At 41.0% G+C, this 26355-nt stretch overlaps 1 protein-coding gene across 8 annotated transcripts in view; it reads left to right on the top strand.

Moving 5' to 3' along the window:
* NTRK2 (neurotrophic receptor tyrosine kinase 2) overlaps positions 1–26355 on the top strand; it is a 312631-nt gene that overhangs the window by 3645 nt on the left and 282631 nt on the right. For all 8 annotated transcript variants that reach the window (XM_077474847.1, XM_077474853.1, XM_077474851.1 and 5 more), the window contains exon 3: positions 24676–24750. In XM_077474847.1, the coding sequence (XP_077330973.1) occupies positions 24676–24750 (75 nt within the window). The remainder of the gene's footprint in view (positions 1–24675; positions 24751–26355) is intronic.

Genomic DNA, 26355 nt, shown 5'->3' with positions numbered 1-26355 from the left:
TGGCTGGTAGCATGTTTAAAAGCCCTGCTGTGATTTCATTTGACTTGACTTCTTGCTGATATGGTTTTAAGCACATTTAGATAATAAATCTCAATAGGAAAATTCCCTAGGCAGGGATCTGATGACAGTATTGTCAGTTCTAAGGCAGAAGGCTAGTGCATGGTGCACCTGATGCTAGCCAGACGTGCTGGAGGTGATAATAATGGGAATTACACTACCACTAAGTGCTAGCTATTAGAAAAGGGGGTTGTCCAACAGAGGTGATCAGAATGACAGGAGCTAGACAGAATCAAGGTGACACATTATCACAATGCTAATATAATGTAACCTGGGTGAATGTATGGATTATGCAGTAGTCCCAGAATATTATTGTCAGCCATTCCTCCTCTCCATCTCTTTGGTACCCACAGGACTAATTGTATGTACTATTGCCTGATCCTAATCTCACACTACAGTGCAAGTGCTCCAATACGCTGGGACTTGTAGTCCTCCTGTACTTTGTCCTTTGATCCTATGCAAAGATATTCAGCCCCTGCCCTTAGTGTGCCATGGAGGGTTAATGGTATTTTTAGGTTAGTCATATATTGGCATAGATCACTTCTTGTTAGGTTTTCCAGAGCCTGTAGCCATATAATATTTCATCTACACCTAGCACAAAATCATTGCAGAGATTGTAGCTTAATTTATGCCTTTATCTCATTACGGCAAGCATATATCCCACTGATAGATCAATTACTGCTGGTTCACAGTAGATCCTTCTGATCTGTAATAATGTTAATAGTATTATTAACCTGTACGTCAGTGCCTGTGTGCAGCAGGAAATCAATAGGCTCCAGACAGAAAAGAATAGTCAAACCTAGTCAAGAACAGCAAGCCTACATTGCAATATATTATATACTGTATCTCTCAGCAATATATTGAGGTGATATATGACCCATTGAACCCATGTGTAGCAGTCTACTGTAATTACATTTGTAGGCTAATGCATATCCTGTGGGTGAAGTTAGCAGTGTACCTGTATTGCATCTGCTGAGTATGTGTAGTGCTGCTGGTGGGGTGGATGGTAGTAGCAGTGTGGGTTTTCATTTGTAGCCAGAGAAGATAGTCTCCAAGTCCTTATAAGGTCTATCCTTCCCCTTCTAGATACCCACTGTGATCACGCCAAGATACATTTTACACAATAGTTTAAAATCACATGAAGTGTACCTGTATTTCAGCTGCTGGGTACATGTAGTACAACTGGTGGGGTGTATGGTAGTAGCAGTGTAGCATTAAATTTGTATCTACAGAAGAGAGTCACCAAGTCCTTATAAGGTCTATCCTACCCCTTCTAGGTACCCACTGTGATCACGCCAGGATACATTTTACACAATAGTTTAAGTTCACATGAAGTGTACCTGTATTGCAACTGCTGGGTACGTGTAGTACAACTGGTGGGGTGTATGGTAGTAGCAGTGTAGCATTAATTTTGTATCTACAGAAGAGAGTCACCAATCCTTATAAGGTCTATCCTACCCCTTCTAGATACCCACTGTGATCACTCCAAGATACATTTTACACAATAGTTTAAGTTCACATGAAGTGTACCTGTATAGCAACTGCTGGGTAGATGTAGTACAACTGGTAGGGTGTATGGTAGTAGCAGTGTGACATTAAATTTGTGTCTAGAGAAGAGAGTCACCAAGTCCTTATCAGGTCTATCCTACCCCTTCTAGGCACCCACTGTGATCACGCCAGGATACATTTTACACAATAGTTTAAGTTCACATGAAGCGTACCTGTAATGTAACTGCTGGGTACATATAATAGTTTAACACGTTCACTTGTATTGCAGTTGCTCGGTATGTGTAGTGCTGCTGGCAGGGTGAATGGCACTAGCAGTGTTGAGTTTTATTTAAGTCTAGGGAAGGGATTTACCAAGTCTTTATAAGGTCTGTGCTTCCCCTTCCTCTCCCAGCTCCTACTAGATGCTCACTGAAATCATGCCAGGATATATTTTACACAATAAGTTCACATGATGTGTACCTGTATTTCAGATGCTCGGCATGGGTAGTGCTTCTGGTGGGATGAATTGTGGTAGCAGTGTGGCGTTTTATTTAAAACAGAGTCACTGAGACATTATAAGGTTTATTTTTGCCCTTCTAGATACCCACTGTGATCACCTCAGGGTACAGTTTACACAATGGTTTAACAAGTCCACATGAAGTGTACATGCATATGTCTAGTTTTGCTGGCATAGAGGATGGTAGTAGTAGTGTGGCATTTTATTGTATCTAGGGAAGAGAGTCACCAAGTCCTTGTAAGGTTTGTCCTTCCCCTTCTAGATACCCACTGTGGTCATGTCTGGGTACATTTGAAAAAGTAGTTTAACAAGTTCACATGAAATATACATGCATATATATAGTTCTGCTGGTGTAGAGGATCGTGGTAATAGTGTGGCATTTTATTGTATCTAGGGAAGAGAGTCACTAAGTCCTTATAAGGTCTGTCCTTTATCGTCTAGATACCCACTGTGGTCATGTCTGGGTACATTTGAAACAGTAGTTTAACAAGTTCACATGAAATGTACATGCATATGTATAGTTCTGCTGGTGTAGAGGATGGTTGTAATAGTGTGGTATTTTATTGTATCTAGGGAAGAGAGTCACTAAGTCCTTTTAAGGTCTGTCCTTTATCTTCTAGATACCCACTGTGGTCATGTCAGGGTACATTTGTAACAATAATTTAACAAGTTCCCATGACATATGCATGGGTATGTGTAGTTACACTGACAGGGAGGATGTTAGTAGCAGTTTGGCATTTTATTTGTATCTAGGCAAGTGTCACCTAGTCCTTATAAGGTATGTTCTTCCCTTTCCTCTCCCAGCTCACTGTCATAATGCAAGGATACATATGACCCAATCATAAGCGCTGTGTAAACTGTTGGCGCTATATAAATCCTGTATAATAATTAAATAATTTATCAGGTCCAGATGAATGCTAGATACAAGGCAAGATTTCATGGCAACCCAGTTTATCTCTTCTAAAAGTGTAAAATATATCTATCCTGATAAAATAAGCAGTAAACACCATAATAATAATACCATAATAAACTCATTACATTGTTAATTTATTCAATAAGTTTACAAATTCACGATGATCACTGTAACATAATAAGAACAAACAGAATAAATAAAATACCACTTGCGTATGTATTATTTTTTTATTGCATCTACAAATGTATATATACAGTATAAATTATATTAGCAGCTGGTTCTACATTTTGTGTATCTGCTCTTTCACACTTCAATCAAGTCCATTGGAATAGTTATTTTTTTTGTATTGTTATTTTTTTTTTTAATTTACCTTATGCTGACTATATGTTTGAAATCACTTTGAAATATTTTAGGAAGTCAGCCCCTAGATATGTATTATCCTGATGCCCTAACAGATATTATTTATCAGAGAGTACACCTTATAGCTGCACCATAGACGAGCACACATGAATAGCAGGTGGGGTCGTTTTGCTGCTAGGTGTTTACCCAATGAGTAATTGTGTCTTCATTGTTTAAAATCTCCTATATGATGATAAGTTCCATTGTGAAGAAGAAGATTAAAAGAAAATTAAGTGCCAAACTTTTTTAGAAAAAAATTATTTCTGTGGCCACAAATTAGTCACTCGTCTTGACAAACAAGCAGGTCAGCATAGCAGTACTTAGTACATCTGTCTATAAATCCTAATGACAATGTTCTACTTTCTTTTATGAGAGTCACCAAAATAGTACAGAACATTCATAAATGGTGTATACAGAATACTCCTAACTACAGTTTACTCTTCCAGTGTTTGCTTTGTTTTTAAGTTTCTCTTTAACCACGCAATAGATTGTACATTTTCCAAGTTGGATGTTACAATTAACTAAGCTGGCAGTTACAGTAACATTAATTGAAATATTTTTCAGTCCTCTTAGTTCCGTTGTCCTGGAAAAGTCTAAAGGATGTGCCATCCAAAAGGTCAAAATCATTCCACATTTAGTATGTTTTAATCAACATTTTATATGGTAATTTATTCAGGGAATCCATATCCACCGAACATATGGAGACTTTATTCTTTTGATGATGGACAAGTAACATCAGCTTGTGAAAATGTTATTCTATCAGTAAAGTGGAAAGTATGACTTTTAAGTACAGATTTTGTTTTGCAAGGAACATGGGTATATATTTTTACTTGATCAAATTACTATTAATGGATATACATTTTTACTTTATTAAATTGCTAATAATGCATATACATTTTTACTTTATTAAATTACTAATAATGGATATACATTTTTACTTTATTTACCAACTATTAAACCAGCCATTCTCAACCAGGGTTCTGTGGAACCCCGAGGTTCCTCCAGAGGTTGCTAGGGGGTTCCTTGAGCTGGGACTGATGAGCCACCTATTTGATGATGTCTACAGAGTTCAAGGTTCAGCACCCCTTAGCAAAGCCAACAGCATGACACCAAATAACTTTCTAGCTGTCTTTAAGGGTGGCATTCGGAACACTGCTTTAATGGGGACATTCTTCCTATTGACCACCGATATAAGGAGCATTGTTCCTATTGAGCCCTGATGATTTGGTTTTAGGAAGGGTTCCTCGAGACATACAAAACTATTTTTGGGGTTCCTCTAGGGTTAAAAGGTTGAGAAAGCCTGTATTAAACTCTTGAATAAATAGAGAATTTGTTTCATTCAATTTACATTGCCTTCAGTTTACACCTAATCCAAGATTACAGACTATAGTATTATAATGATGATATTAGTCAATAGTTTCACTATAAATTTATAATGTCTCACATTGGGAAGTACTTTATATATATATATATATATATATATATATATATATATATATATATATATATATATATATATATATATATGGGTCTGTTAGGAGTTCTAAATATGATCATAGTTTTTTGTAATTAGTTCAATTTTTTCCTCAATGTACTGGAATGGACAATCAAAGGCTGCTAACATATTTAGTTTGGGCCGTCAATCCAAGTTGTTAAAAATCACAAGTATGCCTAAAAATCTGGCCATAATCAGGAGTATCTAATTGTGCAGGAAGGTCAGCCCTTGAACAGTTCTTTTTTTGTGTTGGGTGTGACCTCCATAATCACCACTGTGGTTCCAGCTTTCTGTTTGCTGCATCAGCAAATTTAAAAAACAAACTAGTCAGCATTTTACCACATATCTCATATACTGATTAACTCCTATTTGATGGTTTGTTACTGATACACAGTGATATTATCTCACATTATTATCAAAAACATACCTATCATACAATAGTATATGACACATAGAGGCTGATTTACTAAGGACTTGATAATCTGCACACTGTAAATAGTGGGGATGTTCAATTCAATTGTCTAGTCATATGCAGATTAAATACATAAACAGGGATTTTCTTTAAACATGATTGGATAACTGGTTTAACACTGGGGTTGATTTACTAAGACTGTAGAGTGCAAAATCTAGTGCAGCTCAATCAGCTTCCAGTTTTTAATTTTTTGTCAAAGCTTAATTAAATAGGCTAAAGTTAGAAGCTGATTGGCTACCATGCATAGTTGCACCAGATTTTGCACTTTTTTTTGTAAATTAGCCACCTCAATGTATTACGTGAACATTCTCAAATCCTTTATTGAAATCATACTCACTGCAGTAATGTGCATAGATGACAGTTGGCAACCATCCAATTGCAGAGTAAGACTGGACATAGATGCGAATGTCAGGCAGGGAGAAATCTGGCCTTCCTCAATCACAGTAGGATCTACCACTGTCACTTGTACAACTCATCTAATGAATTGAAGTGGTGCGCCAGTGGATCACTACTTCCTTTTCCCTATTAAGAAGAGAGAAGGATTGTCTAGGCCTTTTTCAACATTTTTAATCCATTGGAACCCTTGAAATATTGTTCCAGGCTTAGGGAACCCTTGCTGAACATTACTACATCTGCAGTTCACTCTGCCGTAGCCAATAGCGTTTGTCTCAAAAACATTCCTGAGCATGCGTGGCACTTTGTGCGTTGGAATTCACTACACGCTAACAGAAAAAGTCAGGTCGGATTTTGTTGTCGGAAAATTTTAGATTCAGCTCTCAAACTTTTTCCGTCAGAAATTTCCGACAGAAAAAGTCAGATAGAGCCCACACACGATCGGATTTTCTGACAACATAATCCAAACTGACTTATTCCATTGGAATTTCCAACCGTGTGTATGGGGCATTATACTTGTGGAAATAGGGAACAATTCCCCCTCCAACAGATAACTAAAATGTTCATTGATTTTAGTGGAAACTTTTGTGAGTGGTAGAAATTGCTCCTTGCTCAGAAAACCATTAGCAACAGTTAGATGAACCCTAGGGTCTATGGAGCCTTGGTTGACAAAGGTTGGACTAGGTCGTTTAGAGATTTTCCAGCAAGTCAAATACAATCTGTCAGCAAAAATAGTTGCTTCCAACTGAAGGAATACTTGTTTTTGCTTTAACTTGAGAATGAGTGTCCAATCATGAATGGTATCTGGCCGTGTAGTTTTGGCCTTAGTGTCTAAATTGATGGAACCAGAACAAAATAAAAGTATCTTAGCACATGATTGTCAGTTAAGGAAAAGCTGTCATTTATAAAAGAATGTGCTGTAGGCCACTAGAAAGGATATGTTTTTGCCAACTTCAGCCATATTTAATCTGGGTGTGGCCATGCTGGATAAGTCTCTGAAGTGTCCAAAGCTCAGACACCATTATAAGGAGGTTTCTGTAAAAGTATTCGGATTGAACAGATTTAAATAAAAGGCACATTCTGATTTTCCACTGTTGACCTCTTGGCAAAAGAAACAAGAACTGAAAAAAAGCAAAACGGCAACTTAGCAATTTTGCATTACCTTTTACTGCTTCTATTTACATTTAAATTATATATATCATCTATCTATCTATCTATCTATCTATCTATCTATCTATCTATCTATCTATCTATATATATATATATATATATATATATATATATATCTCAAGCAATAATTGACATGTTGGGGTTGATCTACTAGAGGCAAATCCACTTTGCACTACAAGTGCACTTCAAGTGCGCTTGGAAATGCAATCGCTTTAGATATGAGGGGTAGATCTGAAATGAGGGGAAGCTCTGCTGATTGTTTTATCCAATCATGTGCAAGCTAAAATGTTGTTTTATATTTTACTTGCATGTCCCCCTCAGATCTACAGTGTCTGCACTTCCAAGTGCACTTCCAGGTGGATTTGTGGATTTAGTAAATAAACCCCATTGCACCTATAACATTGTCTCAGGCTTCATTGAGTAGGAAAGGAGCAAGTGTGGAACTATGGTATTGTGGCACACAATATAATATACACATATATATATATATATATATATATATATATATATATATATATATATATATATATATATATACATATGTATATATATATATGTGGAACATGTATTTGTTAGAATTGATTAGCAGATATTATAATGCCTGGGTAAGTAGTAAATTACCATGGACCATTCATTAACAATATATATTAGTAATTGCAAGACTAAAATGAGTATAATGAGTCTCTATAAAAAAGAATTATTATAATATAGTACTTTCAGTCAGTCTCAGGTTGCCCATTCGTAATAACTAAATGTAATGTAGTGGATTTGCAATACTTGCACCAATAATAAACAGCACATAGCTTATTTCTCTAATGCACGCTAAATTATATTTTTTATACACATAGAAAGCAAGTGAGTTCTGATGTATCTGTGCTTTTGATTTGTTACTGTATGTATTACCCTTTTCAGTAACAACTCCAGCAAACTTCCGTGTCTATTCTGTTCATATTGTTGTTCAGGTTTTGTTGGCAACTGCTGTGTTGCATTGGTTTCTTTTATTTACTGAGGAAGTAGAGCTTTAGTAAATCTACACACCTTCATTAAAAATTACTTTTGTTGAAGATTTGTGGTTAATTTACTCATATATATTCATTGAAGTAATCGCCTGGGGCATCTAACAGTTATCATGGTGGTATGAGAGGCTAGTAAAATGTTACAGATGACTAATATTTTGATGATGGCAATGAGTGCCTGAAGGTGACCACAGACATCAGATAATATCCTCTGTATAAATTGCAAATTTGATTCTTCCAACTCTGTTTAGCATATAAATCCACGTATTCATAATATCTATTTTGGAGGATCAGATGAGCCAAATAAAAAGGTGTTGCTACAATAAAAAACAAAAAATGACCCCCTCCTCAGTACCGACCTTTGTTTATTATTCTTATTATTTCCAATATATAATATATCAGTTACTATTGATGAATATTATAAGCCATTGCATATAATGATTAAGTAGTAACTTATCACTAGAGTTCAAAAAAATATCCATTTGGTATTACCTTGCATGGTTGTTTATGGAAATTGCATATTACATAGGGTCTTAAGAACATTCTTAAGGAGTTTGCTTTTTTTTTTTTTTGGTATGAAGAATTCCCACATAATTCCTCAGTTGTTCTTATTTAATCTGGTGGAGTACATTTCACCATTGTTTTGGGTTCCAGTCATTTCAGAGATAGAACTCATAAATGATAGCAAATTCAAGGGTGAAAATCAAATCTGGAATGATGGGGCCAATAATTTCAGTAAATTTAAGCCTCAGACTATCAATTAGAGGGAAACCCTTTTAATAAATACATCAGGAACAAAATATTGCACTTAATAGAAAACGTATATGGGAAGCATGCATCCAAGCTTGTTTCCAGCACTTTCATGTACAGAACTAGACTTTTCACGGAAGTACTGACAGTGTGAAACAGTGGGGAATCACCGGCCATTGGTTTCTATGCATAAGTGAGCCTGATTTTGTACTTTCCAGCTTTAGTAAATAAACCCCATTGTGTACTTAAAAGTGGGGTATGCCTGTATATGCAGTAAAGCATGCTTGTTATACTCACTGTGGAACCTAAGGAGTTAATCCTGTGCATTGTGTAAAAAGGCAGTTTGATCCAGTCTTCTCTTATCCTCCCCTCCTTTCACTGACCCCTGATAATTTCCTGATAACACGGAGTCTATGGAGTCACGTTGCACATGCTCATTTTGTTGTGTATTGCTAGAGAGGTTTTTTTTCTTGGGAGAGTGCATGTAATCAGCACAGGACCAATCAGAACTTTCCAGACAGAGAGTCAGGGGTCTTGCAGTCTAATAGGACAGTCAGAAAACTTCTCCTTCAAGCTTTAACCAGTGCTTATAAACTCGATATTATTTTAGATACATAAAAACAGTGATGTGACACCCACGGTACATACTGATCAGCAGATGCGTTTCACACTCCTGTGTTTATTCCTTCCAGCAAAGTGTTACTAAACCCACAACAGTAAAATCAGTCTGTATATGCAGTAAAGCATGCTTGTTATACTCACTGTGGAACCTAGGGGGTTAATCCTCTGCATTGTGTAAAAAGGCAGTTTGATCCAGTCTTCTCTTATCCTCCCCTCCTTTTTTACTGACCCCTGATAATTTTCTGATAACATGGAGTCTATGGAGTCAGGTTGCACATGCTCATTTCGGCGTGTATTGCTAGAGAGGTTTTTTTTCTTGGGAGAGTGCATGTAATCAGCACAGGGCCAATCAGCACTTTCCAGACAGAGAGCCAGGGGTCTTGCAGTCTAATAGGACAGTCAGAAAACTCCTCCTTCAAGCTTTAACCAGTGCTTGTCTGGACATTGATAGAAGTCACAAGACTGTTTTATACTGCTGATGAGAAAAAGTATTTAGCAGTTTATATATACTAAAATAATTGTATTTCACTTAATTGCATGTGTACAGTGGGAGACCAGATTTATCGAATGCAGGGTCCTGGGTTTAGTAACACTTTAATCATTGCTGGAATTATAAAGCACACAAGTGTGAAAGGCGTCTGCTGACCAGTATATACTGTGTATGGAAGGGCCGCCAGGCTTTACTTCTCTTCATATGCTCTTCTTGCTGCGGACCAGGCAGGGACCCGGTCTACATAGAAGCCAGGGATCTATACAGGCTGCCTTGGTGTGCTGTCACTCTACACAGGGCTGCTTAAGCTTCTAGCAAAAATCACAGTCTTCCCCACCTCTACCAGGAGAATACAATGTCTCGGCAGGAGGGATTCACCTGTCAGCACTGTCTGTGTTAATGGGGGAATCATGCAAATTTCTTTCCTGCAACCCATGGTTGTAGGAAAGACATTTGCAGCATCTATGGCCTGCCTTACACACAGAAAGCCTGAATGTATTAAAGTATTGGCGCTTTTACAACCACCAGTCAGATCCACACCTGACTGGTGATGCATTAGGAAGATCACAGCACAGGTTTAGGGTCCTTTCACACGGGCTTTCAGTCTAGTTCCATGTCAGTTTTTCAGATAAATCCAGACTGAACCACAATATATGTCTATGGGTGGGCGAACATATATTTCAATCTGCCTACATCCGTATCTATTCAGTTCCGTATTTTGTAAATGGAGCAAGACTTCATCCTTTTCTGTTTAGACAGATCTAAATAGATGTAAATTGATACCGTCCATTTACTTCCATTCCATATACATTATATTACCAAAAGTATTGGGATCGCCTGCCTTTACACGCACATGACCTTTAATGGCATCCCAGTCTTAGTCTGTAGGGTTCAATATTGAGTTGGCCCACCCTTTGCAGCTATAACAACTTCACCTCTTCTGTGAAGGCTGTCCCCAAGGTATAGGAGTGTGCCTATGGGAATGTTTGTCCATACTTCCAGAAGTGCATTTGTGAGTTCAAGCACTGATGTTGGGCGAGAAGGCCTGGCTCACAGTCTCCACTCTAATTCATCCAAAGGTGTTCTATTGGGTTGAGGTTAGGCCAGTCAAGTTTCTCCACCCTATGTCTTTATGGTCCTTGCTTTGTGCACTGGTGCGCAGTCATGGTGGAACAGGAAGGGGCCAAATTGTTCCCACAATGTCGGGAGCAGGAAATTATCCAAAATGTCTAGGTATGCTGACGCCTTAAGAGTTCCCTTCAGTAGAACTAATGGGCCAAGCTCAACCCCTGAAAAACAACCTCACACCATAATCCCCCCTCCACCAAATGATTTGGACCAGTTTGAGGTGGAGGAACTTGACTGGCCTGCACAGAGTTTTGACCTCAACCCGAAAACACAGACTGCGAGCCAGGCCTTCTCCAACATCAGTGCCTCACTTCACAAAAGCGGAAGAATGGTCAAACATTCCTGTAGACACGCTCCTAAACCTTGTGGACAGCCTTCCCAGAAGAGTTGAAGCTGTTATAGCTGTAAAGGGTGGGCCAACTCAATATTGAACCCTACGGACTAAGACTGGGATGCCATTAAAGGTCATGTGCATGTAAAAGCAGGAGTCCCAATACTTTTGTTAATATAGTGTATATCTGTGTTTAGGGCTGGTGTGGTGAGATTTGAGTTAATTAATTTTGTATGGGCTGATTCACACTGGACCACAGCAAAAGTAGTCCATGCACTACAACCGGATCGCATGGCATATCTGCACCTAAAGATCCAATGCAAAAACTAAACTGGACTGAAATACAAGCTTATGTAATTTGAACGGAACTCCATTGAAGGACCCTTAGGCTACTTGCACACTGGGCCGCTATTTTTAGTTTTACCATAGTTTTAGCGGCGCTATTTGACCCCTGCTAGCAGCCAAAAAAGGGTTAAAACCCGTCGGCAAAGTGCTGCAGCCGCGCTTTGCGGGCGGTTTTAACCCTTTTTTGGCTGCTAGCAGGGCTTAAATAGCGCTGCTAAAATTATGGTAAAACTAAAAATAGCGGCCCAGTGTGCAAGTACTCCATTGATTTCAATGGGTAGAGGTGGTGTATGAGTGGTGTATAGACCGCTGCTACAGCGCTGCAAAGATGCTGCTTGCAGGACTTTTTTTACCGTCCTGCAAGCGCACCGCTCCAGTGTGAAAGCACTCAGGCTTTCACACTGGAGAGACAGGAGAGGCTCTTTACAGGCACTAGGCAGGCACTATGTTTAGCGCTGTAGCGCCTGTAAAGCGCCTCAGTGTGAAAGTAGCCTTAGGAAGCTGACCCAGCCAATCCCATATCTAACTGCAGTGAGTTGCAACAAACTTGGAATATATAGAAAGGGAGGTTTGGGACTTTAAATGAAGCACCTGGATAGTGGAGGTTAAGCAAGTAGTTGTAGTATTGAAGAATGCCACTATTCCCCTGACTGGTTGCATGTGTTGCCTGGAATTGTGTTTTCAAATTTTGTAGTGCAGAAAATCAAGATTATGAAAAAAATAACCTTTGAAAATATAGACAGATTGTTATTTACTAAAAGACGCTTTTAGGCTAGGTTCACACATATGCAGTAGGTCTGGCTCGCATTTGTGCGGGCACAACAGTCCATTCATTTGCACTTTTTTAAAATTGCAGCTGCATGGATATTGTATGGTGCATTTTCCGATACTGAATGTGGGGTGCCATTATGAATTAATGACACCCACACATGTCTGCTAAAAACAGCATATTTTGCCCGTGAGTGCCTGCAGAGCAGATATGAGAATGTGTGCCAATTCACACGTATTCCCGCACCAACATATGTGTGAACCTAGCCATAGACTGGCAGCTTGGGATACAAGAGCAGAGGCTTAAACACCCAAGAACAATACTTATTAATGTAACATCCTGATGTGATTTTATGTAGCCACTTGTCACATTGTCTTAAAGCGATATTAAACCCCAAACCAAAAAATGTAATATATTGAAGCTTACCAATCCCTAGATGTGGTGATAGCATTAGTTTTCCCTTTTTCCCTCCCTTTTCACCTGGTAATTCAGCCAGTAACACACCTCCTATATTAGGGTGCCTACAATCTGGATGAAGGAGCAAAAGCGACACCTTTGGACACTAGTATTTTCAGTCTGGGGAGAGGGGAGTGTTAGATGTCATAGCAGATTTAAATACACTAAAGCCGCGTACACACGGTCAGATTTTCCAACAGGAAATGTATGTGAGCTTGTTGTCGGAAAGTCCGACCGTGTGTATGCTCCATCGAACATTTGCTGTCGGACTTTCCACCAACAAATGTGTGAGAGCAGGTTCTCAAATTTTCCAGCAACAAAACTTTGTTGTCTGAAAGTCCGTACACAAGTCCACGCACAAAAGTTCACGAATGCTCGGAATCAAGCAGAAGGAGCCGCACTGGCTATTGAACTCTATATTTCTCAGCATGTCGTACGTCTTGTACGTCACTATGTTCCCACATTCGTAATTGTTGTCCAACATTTGTGAAGACCGTGTGTATGCAAGACAAGTTGGAACCAACATCCGTCGGACAAAAATCCACAGTGTGGTTGTCGGAATACCCGATCGTGTGTGCGGGGCATAACAAGCTGAAGCCAAACTCCAGCTAATATTTTATAAGCAGTTACAGCAACAGTTTTGTTCCTATTGGGAGAAAGGTTTTACATAAATTAAAGGCCCGTACACACGATCAGACTTTTTGAAAACAAACATGCAAATTAGCTGTTTTAAGGCAACATCCCACCATGTGTACGCTCCATCGAACAAACTTTTAGGGTTTTCATCTGACTTTTGTTGGCTGTGTGAACGGACAAACTTTTCAACAACATAAGTCCGATGGAGCAAAGTCCGATTGTGTGTACAGAAACCCATTGTACTTTACAAACAAGCATGCTCAGAACCAATGCAAAAGATCAGACAACAATACAGAAGTTGACCAAAGGTGGCGGTAAAGAGCAGAAAAACCACGTGATTTGGTGAAAGTTGGCTGAAAAAGTCTGATCGTGTGTATGCTTAACAAGTTCAGGGCCAACGCCCTTTGTACAAAAGCCCACGGGAAAGTTTATATAAAGTCCGATCGTGTGTATGAGGCTATAGAATGATGAAAAGTTTTTTATGGAGACCTGGATGTAGCACTACAAAACAAAGGCGTTTGGTCTCTCTACATACTACACGCTTGTATTAAATAAAGTCATTTATACCAAATAACTATACTGCATATACAAAAACAATTTAGCTATTTTTTTTAACAGTATGTTATTAATTCTAGCATTATCAAGAATTCTGTGGCTAAGTACATATATGCTTTTTATCACTGATAACAAATAAATAATGAGTGGACAGCTGCATTGTCTATTTCCTGTGCTGCAGATATTTGTTGCTCGGTGAGAATGATAGAACTGACATACTGATATGCAATATATGGCAGCCAGGATTCCTATGCCATCTATTATTTGCAGACAGTTCATGACATATCTGCAACACGGCAAATTATTATAGTTATCAGCTATAGAATGTTGAGATTCTGTCTTTCATTATATGGCATATCAATGCAAATTATACATTAAATATATTATTTATTTAAAGGGACATTATGCACAGATTGCCCCATTTGCAAAAAAAATAAAATTTAGGTAATAGAGGTCCAAAGTGCAATTCCAGGCAACAAGACAAATCAATCAGTGAACTGGTAATGCACTTTAGGGAACACTGCAGCTGTGCTGAAGACAGAAAATCCATTTAATTTGCCTTAATCTGAATTCTATGTAATCTACTGCAGTCTGAATCCAAAGGGCTTCTTGCTTGTGAGAAGTAGGCTTCCTTTCTGAGATTTGAACTGTGTGATGTGCTTTTTATTTTTATTTATTTTATTTAATTTATTTTTTTATTTATTTCCAATCAAAATCCGACTTCCTAGGTAGGTGTGGATTAAATAAGAGGCAGTGAAGAACTTCCTTGTAATGACAAATTGGGATTTCCTTTTGTTAGAGATAGGAATGTGCTTACACTTGTGTTTGGGACTAGCTCACCTGCATTACCAACAGGCAATTAAAGGAGGTTCCAAGAATACCAGTTTATTGGCAAAAGGGAACAAGGTAGTGTGGAGGTCTACAGCTAGACCTGGATCGGTAGGCAGAATTACTTGTCCATTTCAAGTCTTAAGCCTTGTACACACGATCGGATTTTCCGACGGGAAATGTTCGATGACAGGCTGTTGGCGGAAAATCTGACTGCGTGTATGCTCCATCGGACAATTGTCGGATTTTCCGCAAACAAATGTTGGATCGCAGGTTTTAAAATTTTCCACGGACAAATGTCTGTTGTCAGATTTTCCGAGCGTGGGTCCGTCGGACAAAAGTCCAAATACAAACACGCATGCTCGGAAGCAAGGACGAGCCATAAGCGGTCGGTCTTGTAAACTAGTGTTCCTAATGGAGAGTTAACATTCGTGATGTGGCAAATTATGAAATCTCAAAATGCAGCGCACATTTCTCTTCTTCTTTAATGGGATAATAATGAAGCTGCTTTGCTGGTGATACTGATGGAGTTATTGCAAAGGAATTTTCAAAGGCTTTTTTTTTTTCTAGTTATATCAAGAATAATATTATTATGTTTTTTTATTTGTGCAAGTTACCACAACACCATTATCCCGTAGTTTTTAAGAACAAAGATACAACTATGTTGATGTCCCTTGTCAATTATACATTGTATTTCTTTTAAATGTAATTGCCTACTCCCAAACTGTCATTTTAAGTAAAACACATAGCCAAGTATTATTCTCCACAAGTTTTTTATTGTGCATTAAAAAAAGAAAACAAATAAAATTAGACATGCTATCTGCCAATAGAACTTCACCAAAACGTGCATTCTATGCATCCAAAAATATAGAAAATATACCAAATCAAATCCTTATTCATTAAAAAAAATGATGTCAAAGCAATAACTCCAAGACCAATAATAAATAACACATTATCTCCTCCGATTCTGCAATATGTCTGGTTGATGAACCGCCCTTCAGAAATTAACTGAAATGAAAAGTGCGAAATGAAAAGTGCAAAATGAAAAGCGCAAATCAACACTCACCAAACTTCTACTAACACAAAATTACAGGAAGGAGCCCAAAGGGTGGCGCTGAAGAGCTGAAAAACAACGTAGTACATCACTAAGTTAGTATTCCTTGCCGTCTGTATGCAAGACAAGTTTGGGCCAACGCCCTTCAGACAAAAGTCCACGGTTTTGTTGGCCAACAATCAGATCGTGTGTACGAGGCTTTAACCTATCATCTTGATTGGAGTACATCTTCAGTAACAGTTATGGATCTATATATAGGAATGTTGAGGACATTGGGGTTGATTTACAAAGTTGATTGCAAAGTGCACAGTCTAGTTGCCTTTAGTAAATCAACCCCTGTGTGTTTATGTATGTCTTTGTTAGATTCCTAATTTAGCGTCTTAAGGCCCGTACACACGATATGAAATTCGGAAGTAAAATTTCGATGAATGATCTGACGATTTTCGGATCCTTAGTATGGTGCTTTTGACAGCTGATTCTGGTTTTTCATCAGAAAAAAGCTGGATGTGCGGACTATAACTTTTTTTTTCGTACGCGACCTCAACGGCCGATTTTTGTTTAATTAGTATGGCAAGACTATGCATGCTCAGAAACGAAAGAATACATACAGAACTATTCAACACATTACATCTCTTCTGAAGTTGAATTCTGTCATACGAGAGTTTTCGTATGGTGAGTAACCTCTTCACTTTCGACATGAGACTAACATGCCACAAAAATGGTCGTCCGAAAATCTGATCGTGTGTACGAGACTTAAAGATTGTCTAGAAGCTAATGTGCAAAGTTTTGACCAGAGTGGTTGCTATTTTAGGAGGAGGAAGCATTTCAGTGTGTTTTTTTTTTTTTTTAATGAGCATTGCGGTGCATTCTTTTTTCTTGTAACACTTTTTATTGAGTTTTCGAAGGTAAAAAAATGACAGATATACGCATGGTTGCAGCAGTTTGAACAAACTTATATTTCTACATGTATGTACAGAGTAACAATTTTGTCATAAGGATGTCTTATAGCAGAGAATTCTTTTTCCTAGGATGGTATTACACTCTATGTTGCTTAGGTTGTATATTTTGTAGTGTAAGGCTGTGAGATGATGTATATCGCAACACTGTGCAGAGGTAGGTCTGTGCTACGTGCAGAGTGTCTGTTGCTATCACACTGTTTAAAGGCTAAGTGGGAATGATCTGTGTGTTAGTGTCTGTAAAGCCCCGTACACACGAGCGGACTTATGTCCGACAGACTTCCAAAGGAGTTCCGTCGGAGTTCTGCTGGAATTCCGACGGAGTTCTGACAGACTTTTCGGCCGAACGGACTTGGCCACACACAATCACACTAAACTCCGACGGATTCGAACGTGATGACATACGACCCGACTCGAATAAGGAAGTTCATAGCCAGTAGCCAATAGCTGCCCTAGCGTCGGTTTTAGTCCGTCGGAGTAGCATACACACGAGCGGAGTTTTCGAAGGGGACCGGGTCCGGCGGAGTTCCTTCGGGAAAATTTGAAGCATGTTCCATATTCTAAAGTCCTTCGGACTTTGGCGAGTCAAAAGTCCGTTGCAGCCCACACACGATCGGATAGTCTGAGGGACTCAGTCCTTCGGACTTTGGATGTTGAAAAGTCCGCTCGTGTGTACGCGGCATAAGTATCGAGGTAAGGATTTTGGGGTATGGTTTTCGGTCCTGGTGGTTATTTAAGGGAACTAAAGGGCCTAAGAGAATCTAGGATGGGTACATATGGGGGTATGTAGAGGGTGGGTCGTCTCTTAGTGATGTCTACTGGGGAAAAGTGGAAAAAACAGATGGGGGGGGGGAGTCTCTGGGCTCCTCTGCCCCTTCTCGCCCGCCACATCTTTTTATATGTCTTTAGTCTAAATGGTGCTTTCTTTAACCACCTCAATACTGGGGACTTTCACCCCCCTTCCTACCCAGGCCAATTTTCAGCTTTCAGGACTCTCACACTTTGAATGACAATTACTCAGTCATGCAACACTGTAACCAAATAAAATTGTTATAATTTTTTTTCATATTTTACAAATAAAAAAGACCGAAAATGTTGAAAAGTTTTTTTTTCTTAGTTTTAGTTATACAATTTTGCAAATAAGTAATTTCTCTTCATAAATTTTGGCCACAAATTATATTGCAACATTTCTTTGGTAAAAATAACCCAAATCAGTGTATATTATTTGGTCTTTGTGAAAGTTATGGAGTCTACAAGCTATGGTAGCAATCAGAAAATTGGCCACACCTGATGTGCTGTTGGCCTATCTCAATTCTTGAGACCCTAACATGTCAAGACAGTACAAATATTCCCCAAATTACCCCTTTTTTGGAAAGTAGACAGTCCAAGGTATTTAGTAAGAGGCATAAAATTTTTTTTGAAGTTGTAATTTTTTTCCCACAATTCTTTGGAAAATTAAGAAACTATTATTATTTTTTTCACAAAAATGTCATATTAACAAGTTATTTCTCTCACACGGCATATGCATACTTGCAACTACACTCCAAAACACATTCTTCTCCTGAGTATGATGATACCATTTGTGTGAGGCCGCGTACACACGGGCGGACTGTTCGCCCAACCTTGTCCGCTGAACAGTGTTTGGGCGGACAGTCCGCTCGTGTGTGGGCTTTCAGCGGACAGTTTCAGCGGACAGTTGGACGGACAAAGTCTTTCGGAAATTCCGAAAAACTGTCCGCTGAAACCGTGTTTGAGCGAACAGTCCGCCCGTGTGTGGGCCTGTCCGCTGTACTTTCGAAATGAGCGGACTGTTCCCGCTCGGAAAGTCCGCCCATTTCGAGCGCGTGTACAGGTAGGCGGGGCCCGCGAAGGAGATGTCGCGGGCTCCGCCGCCTGGAATGGGCTTAAAGGGGAACCCCAACGCCGAAAAAAATCGGCGTGGGGGTTCCCCCAAAGTCCACACCAGACCCTTGTCCGAGCACGCTACCCGGCCGGCCAGGAAAGGGGGGCGAGCGAGCGCGCCCCCCCTCCTGAGCCGTACCAGGCCGCGTGCCCTCAACATGGGGGGGTGCCTTGGGGAAGGGGGGGCCGCGCGGCCCCCCCACCCCAAAGCACCTTGTCCCCATGTTGATGAGGACAAGGGCCTCTTCCCGACAACCCTGGCCGTTGGTTGTCGGGGTCTGCGGGCGGGGGGCTTATCGGAATCCGGGAGCCCCCTTTAAGAAGGGGGCCCCCGGATACCGGCCCCCCACCCTATGTGAATGAGTATGGGGTACAATGTACCCCTACCCATTCACCTGTGAAATAAAGTACAAAAAAAAACACAACACAGGGAAAAAATATTTTATTGCACAGCTCCGGGGGTCTTCCGTCTTCGGGGGTCTTCTCGCCGGACTCCTCCGCTATGTGTGTGTAGCTCTTTTACTAGCGGAGGAGCCCGGCTTTCTTCCTCCCCGCCGCCGGCCTCTTCTCCCGACTTCGGGGGTCTTGTCCCCCTCTTCGGTTCTTCTGCCGGGCCACCGCGCCTTCTTGTAGCTCTTTTGCAGGCGGTGGCCCGGTCTTCTGTCGCCGCTGCCTTCCGTTCTTCTGTCGCCGCCTTCGGTTCTTCTGCCGGGCCACCGCGCCTTCTTGTAGCTCTTTTACAGGCGGTGGCCCGGTCTTCTGTCGCCGCCGTCGTCGCCGCCGCCGCCGCCTTCCGTTCTTGTTCTTCTTCTTGTTCTTCTTCCCCAGGAGATGTTGACTCGACGAGCTCTCCGGCCGGAATGCCAGAGCCGCGCTGTGCGGTCACTTATATAGTGACAATGGGGCGGTGTCACATGGTATATGTCACATGGGTTGGTCACATGGGTTGATGTCACATGGGGACTATGACATCGTAAGGGGGCGGGGTCACCATGTGACCAACCCATGTGACATATACCATGTGACACCGCCCCATTGTCACTATATAAGTGACCGCACAGCGCGGCTCTGGCATTCCGGCCGGAGAGCTCGTCGAGTCAACATCTCCTGGGGAAGAAGAAGAACAAGAAGAAGAACAAGAACGGAAGGCGGCGGCGGCAGGGACGACAGCGGCGACAGAAGACCGGGCCATCGCCTGTAAAAGAGCTACAAGAAGGCGCGGTGGCCCGGCAGAAGAACCGAAGGCGGCGACAGAAGAACGGAAGGCAGCGGCGACAGAAGACCGGGCCACCGCCTGCAAAAGAGCTACAAGAAGGCGCGGTGGCCCGGCAGAAGAACCGAAGAGGGGGACAAGACCCCCGAAGTCGGGAGAAGAGGCCGGCGGCGGGGAGGAAGAAAGCCGGACTCCTCCGCTAGTAAAAGAGCTACACACACATAGCGGAGGAGTCCGGCGAGAAGACCCCCGAAGACGGAAGACCCCCGGAGCTGTGCAATAAAATATTTTTTCCCTGTGTTGTGTTTTTTTTTGTACTTTATTTCACAGGTGAATGGGTAGGGGTACATTGTACCCCATACTCATTCACATAGGGTGGGGGGCCGGTATCCGGGGGCCCCCTTCTTAAAGGGGGCTCCCGGATTCCGATAAGCCCCCCGCCCGCAGACCCCGACAACCAACGGCCAGGGTTGTCGGGAAGAGGCCCTTGTCCTCATCAACATGGGGACAAGGTGCTTTGGGGTGGGGGGGCCGCGCGGCCCCCCCTTCCCCAAGGCACCCCCCCATGTTGAGGGCACGCGGCCTGGTACGGCTCAGGAGGGGGGGCGCGCTCGCTCGCCCCCCTTTCCTGGCCGGCCGGGTAGCGTGCTCGGACAAGGGTCTGGTGTGGACTTTGGGGGAACCCCCACGCCGATTTTTTTCGGCGTTGGGGTTCCCCTTTAAGCCCATTCCAGGCGGCGGAGCCCGCGACGTCTCCTTCGCGGGCCCCGCCTACCTGTACACGCGCTCGAAATGGGCGGATTTGCCTCCTCCTTACGTGGGCGAGTCCGTTCATTTCAAAAGTTGAGCGGACTGTTTGGCAAACAGTTCGCTGAAACAGTCCGCTCGTGTGTGGGCAAGTCCGCTCATGCAAATTTTGAGCGGACTGTTTGCCGAAACTGTTTGACGAACAAGGTTGGGCAAACAGTCCGCGCGTGTGTACGCGGCCTGAGACTTTTACACAGCCTGGCCACATAGAGAAGCACAACATCCAAGTAGCACCTTCAGTCATTATCCACTTTAAGACCAGGCCTTCTTCTGAAACTTTTTGTTTACAAGTAAAAATCTGTATTTTTGCTAGAAAATTACTTAGAACCACCAGACATTATTTATTTTGTAACAGAGGCCCTAGAAAATAAATTGGTGGGTTTTGCAAATTTCTATATCACACAGTATTTGCGCAGCAGTTTTTCGAATGCAATTTTACACACTAACGCATAAATACGTTTTAATGAATTTCAATGCACACAGAGACAATATAATACCCATATTTTTGGCAAAATAAAAAATATGGTGTTGTGCCAGGTAAATACATTACCAAACATACCATGCTTTAAAATTTCCCACGCTTGTGAAATGGCGCCAAACTTCGGTATTTGAACATTTCTATAGGTGACGCTTTATAAGCCTTAACTGGGTACCAGTTTAAAGTTACACAAGAGGTCTGGTGCTAGAATTATTGCTCTGAGTCTTCATGTTCGTTCATGGCGATACCCCACATGTGTGGTGCTATAGCGTATGGGACCAACGTGTGCGTTCACCTTTGCACGCTAGCACGGGGGGGACAGGGGCAATTTTAAGGCCACTTTCACACTGGGGCATTGCGGGCACTGGCGGTAAAGCGCCGCTATATTTAGCGGCGCTTTACCATTGTTTTCACGGCGCTATGTGGCCACTAGCGGGGCAGTTTTAATCCCCGCTAGCGGGCGAAAAAGGGTTAAAACCGCCCGCAAAGCGGCGCTTTGCAGGCGGGTTTGCAGAGCTGCCCCATTGTTTTCTATTGGAAGGGGCACTTTAGGAGAAGTAAATACACTGCTCCTACAGCGCTCCAAAGATGTGGCTTGCAGGGCTTTTTTGACCGTCCTGCAAGCGCACTGCTCCCTCAGGCTTTCACACTTGAGAGACAGCAGCGGCTGTTTCAGGGCGCTTTGCAGGCGATATTTTTAGCGCTGTAGTGCCTGCGAAGCGCCCTCGTGTGAAAGGGACCTAAATGTTTTATTTATTTATTGGTGGGACACTTTTACACTGACAGATGTTTTTGTGTACTTGTACACTGACAGATGTTGATCGGCCACCAGAGGAACTGAGAGATGTTGATGTCACAGTGGAACACTATTGCACTATTGCAGATGTTTTTTGCACTAGTACAGATATAACGGGCACAAGTACAGATGTGATTGGACACTGACAGATGATTTCTGCACTGATACAGGTGTGATGGAGGACTATGCCAGATGTTTTGTGCACTAGTACAGATGTGATGGGCCACTGACAGATGTTTTGTGCACTGGTACAGATGTGATGGGCCACTGATAGATGTTTTGTGCACTTGTACAGATGTGATGGGGCACTGACAGATGTTTTGTGCACTGATACAGATATGATGGGGGACTGTGACAGATTTTTTGTGCATTGGTACAGATGTGATGGAGCACTGACAGATTTTTTGTGCACTGGTACAGATGTGATAGGACACTGACAGATTTTTTTGTGCACTGGTACAAATGTGATGGGACACTGACAGATGTTTTGTGCACTGGTACAAATGTGATGGGACACTGACAGATGTTTTGTGCACTGGTACACATGTGTGTAAAATTATCCTCACACACAGAGCTGTCCCAGATATATTGCAGATTCCCCCGCCCCCCCCCCCCCCCCCCCTGCACTGAGCTCTCACTGAACTCAGCGTGGGGAACTGACACAGAGACATATGTCTCTGTTTACACTTTGAAGGCTGTGATTGGACACAGCCATCATGTGATTGGTAGGGCCAATCACAGCGCCCATATCCCGTCTTGGCTGTGTCCTATGTTCACAGCCATCACAGGAGCGCATTTTTCACATGACAAAACATGCGGCAAAATGCACGTGCACTAACCACATTTGGGGTGCCAGTAACAATTAATGGCACCCAGAAGCCCTAGGCATCGACGGTACACAGATATGCAGCCTCTCGGCGGGTGGGCCTTGGTGCCGAATGACCACATATTTGCATAACAATTTGCACAGTTACTGGCAGCTAACAGAAAGCTCTGACCGGTTCTTGTGATCACATGATCATAAACCCCACCTCCCAACATCTGAAACCTCTTAAAGGGCTGGGAGGCACTGTCGCAAAGGGGTTTATAATATATATAATTATTATTTTATATATATATATATATATATATATATATATATATATATATATATATATATATATATATAGTACATATATATAATTACCCACTGGTGCTGATATACAGGAAGAAATAAGTCTTCTTACTCTAATTGCACCAGCTTCTCTCCCAGATTCTCCAGCTCTGACCTGGAGAATCTGGGACAAAAATATTTCACAGTAACGGCCAGTGAGATGAGATCTTCAGATCTCACTTTCATAAGACAGCCCCACAACAGAGCAGTTGTGTGCTGTGATGGGAAGTGGATAACATGTTCTCTGTTCCTCATCTCAGCTACATAAACCTGTACACACAATAGATCAGCCATGATTCTAAGAATCTCTCTTTCATTAACGGACACCAAAGTGTATTTTATTTCTGTCTGGATTTAATTGTTAACTCTATAAAAAGTGAAAAATCGAGCATGTAAAAATAAAAAAAGCCCCCCCAAAAAAGCCCCATCAAAATTTTTTTCATGCAAATGTTTGCAATAATAACTTAAACTTAACTAAACTATGTGCTAACTGAAAATAGACTACATTTAAACATAGATTTAAACCTTATTGACAAGGTCCACTCACAGTATTTAGGGTGCCCCACCTCCATAAAAAGCTAAATAAAAGTATGAAAAAGAAAACCTAAAGTAAGAAAAAAGCTGGCTTTCTTGCATGGTGCTTTGATCCTGGAGGTTGAGTATCCCAGTTCTTGCATGAAAATGATGCTATGTTGTATTTCAGTTTTTATCTCATATACAGTATGGGCTACTCATCATTCCCAGGGATCTTGTCGGCAGGAGGATGAGGTCACCCATCCTTGCACTACATTTTCCGCTCCACAGATTCTTTTATGCACTTTTATACAGTGTATAAGGAAGGGGCCACATTCAATAAGTGGACCTTTCTTGAAGTGCAAGGTCTGTTTTAAACACAGTTCATGTGGAGGGCAAGACTGAAGTTGCTGTTGATCTACTAGCAGATTCCCAGACCTGATTTTATATAAATTCCACAAAGGTAGAAACTAGGAAAACGTGAAAATGGAATCCAGGTTGGATCAGATTCCATTCAAAACAGTTCATTCATTTCAACTAGAGATTAAATTGATTCACATCCGTGGCAAGATTGTACATGTACAGTACACTACTGATTTCTGTAGTGATTGTTCCAGTGACAGTGTATGCACCAATAAACCCCCCCAAGAAATATAATACATTCTCAAGTGGTTTAACGCTCTAGTTTTGACAAAAAGATAAATATACATTTTTGGATGCTGGATCAACCCTTTAACTGCATTGCACAGGATTTTTTTTTTTTATATTGTAGTTCTTGGTAGCATTATAATTTATCTTCAGATACACTGCTATAATGTTTGCCTCCCACTTGTTCTAGTCATCATTCTTATACTTTTCCTTTAAATTAATGGTTGCGTTAAAATGCTCTTCAACTAAATTGTTGTAAAAATAATTTATGTTTTCATAGGAAAATGTGGCATTTCATTACATTTTTATTCTCTCTTTTTTTTTAGCTACATTGCAAACCAACGTTTTTTTGCCTCAATCAATGAAGATGATGTTAAGATTTACACTGGGCTCAGAAATCTGTAAGTATATTTTATTTTATTACTATATTGTCACAAGCTCTCTCCTATGTAATATATTCCTTTCGTTTAACTGGAACTAGTGGATGAGATTAGGGCAGAACAGAAACAAAATTTGTAAATGTCCATAGGTTCTCCTACGTAGTTTATGGATAATTTACTTCATTTGATCACATTTCTGGAGACATGACCTACACCTGATTATTCTAAAGTCCCATGCACACTATCAGTTTTTCTGCTGAGTTTTTCCTTCAGGTTTACCAAAACCATGTAGTGCAAGGACCTGCCTGATTGCATACAAATTGAAACTCCTAAGGTTTGAACTCATATTACATGGTTTTGGTAAATCTGAAGGAAAAACTCAGTAGAAAAACTGATAGTGTGTATGGCGCATAAGTAGTGTGAAATTGCCCCCTTAAACCTTAACATACTGACTGCTAGGACCAGCTGTAAATTAGGTATTTCTGCAAAGGCCAATCAAATTAAAAATTGTCTTCTCATTCAATGAAGGCACAAACCAGAAAGCTCACTAGAATTCAAAAAGACACATAGGGGTTGATTTACTAAAGGTTGCTCTAGAGCTTAGTAAATGAGCAGAAACTTTGCTGACTTTCATCATCCAATCATATGCAAGCAAAAATGCTGTTTTTTTTTTGTTTTTTTTTGCACGTGATTTGGGTACTCTTTGCAAAGTGAAGTCCTACCTCATTTACCAAGTTCTGGAGCAACTGCACTTTGCAGTCTATTTGCATTTAGTAACTCAACCCCACAGAGAAGTTTAAAGTGGCCGTGCCATGCCCTGTGTGTCAGTGGACACACAGAGCTGGCTTGGAAGCAAATATTCATGAGTGCCCCCATAGCAAGCAGCTTGCTATTGGGGCACTCGGCAGGGGGGAAGAGCCATAACCACTGACAGGAGACCCAAAAAGAGGAGGTTGAGGTTGACCATTGCACAGAGCAGGAGAATCACGTAGTATACCATACTAAGGTAAAACAAGAAGTGACAGTGAAAAATAGCAGCCACTAACTATGTGATAAGCATAGAAAATATATAGTATTTAAAAAAGGCACGTTCTACAAAGTAAAACAAAATAGTGAAGTGACACAGTATAAATCAATATCAGTAGTTAAACACAATAAATCTCAATATGATTAAAAGTCCATGTATATCCATGAATGATCAGTTCTAAAAATGTTGTAGAAGTTCACTGAACGTAGTATATGAGAAGGAAGGAACTTTAGCTCAACAGAATTCCACCACCAGAGTTTAAATAGGTCCTCTTGTGCCCATCACCATACCTCCGAACTTGTTGAGAGGGGAATGAGGGACACCTATCAGAAAAAGTATGCAGGCATAGGACACACCCCTTGCCATGCCCCCTTAAAGGGAAATTATACAAAAAACAAGATTGGTTAAACCCACAAGTGCTTTTTTACCACTACTATTACTTTATATTGGCTTTTGGGACTTACACATGCAGCAATTTAGAAATCAGGTGAAAGGTTTCGTGCTGAAAAACCCTTTTAACCCCCCTAGCGGTAATCCCGAGTCTGGCTCGGGTTGGGATTTTAAATACAGGAGCGGTAACCCCGAGCCAGACTCGGGAT

This window comes from Lithobates pipiens, unplaced genomic scaffold (genome assembly GCF_037356315.1).
Source record: "Lithobates pipiens isolate NorthernLeopardFrog02 unplaced genomic scaffold, aLitPip1_a1.2 Scaffold_13, whole genome shotgun sequence".
Lineage (NCBI taxonomy): Eukaryota > Metazoa > Chordata > Amphibia > Anura > Ranidae > Lithobates > Lithobates pipiens.
Note: the sequence above shows the minus strand (reverse complement) of the source record. Positions and strands in the feature narration are given on the sequence as shown.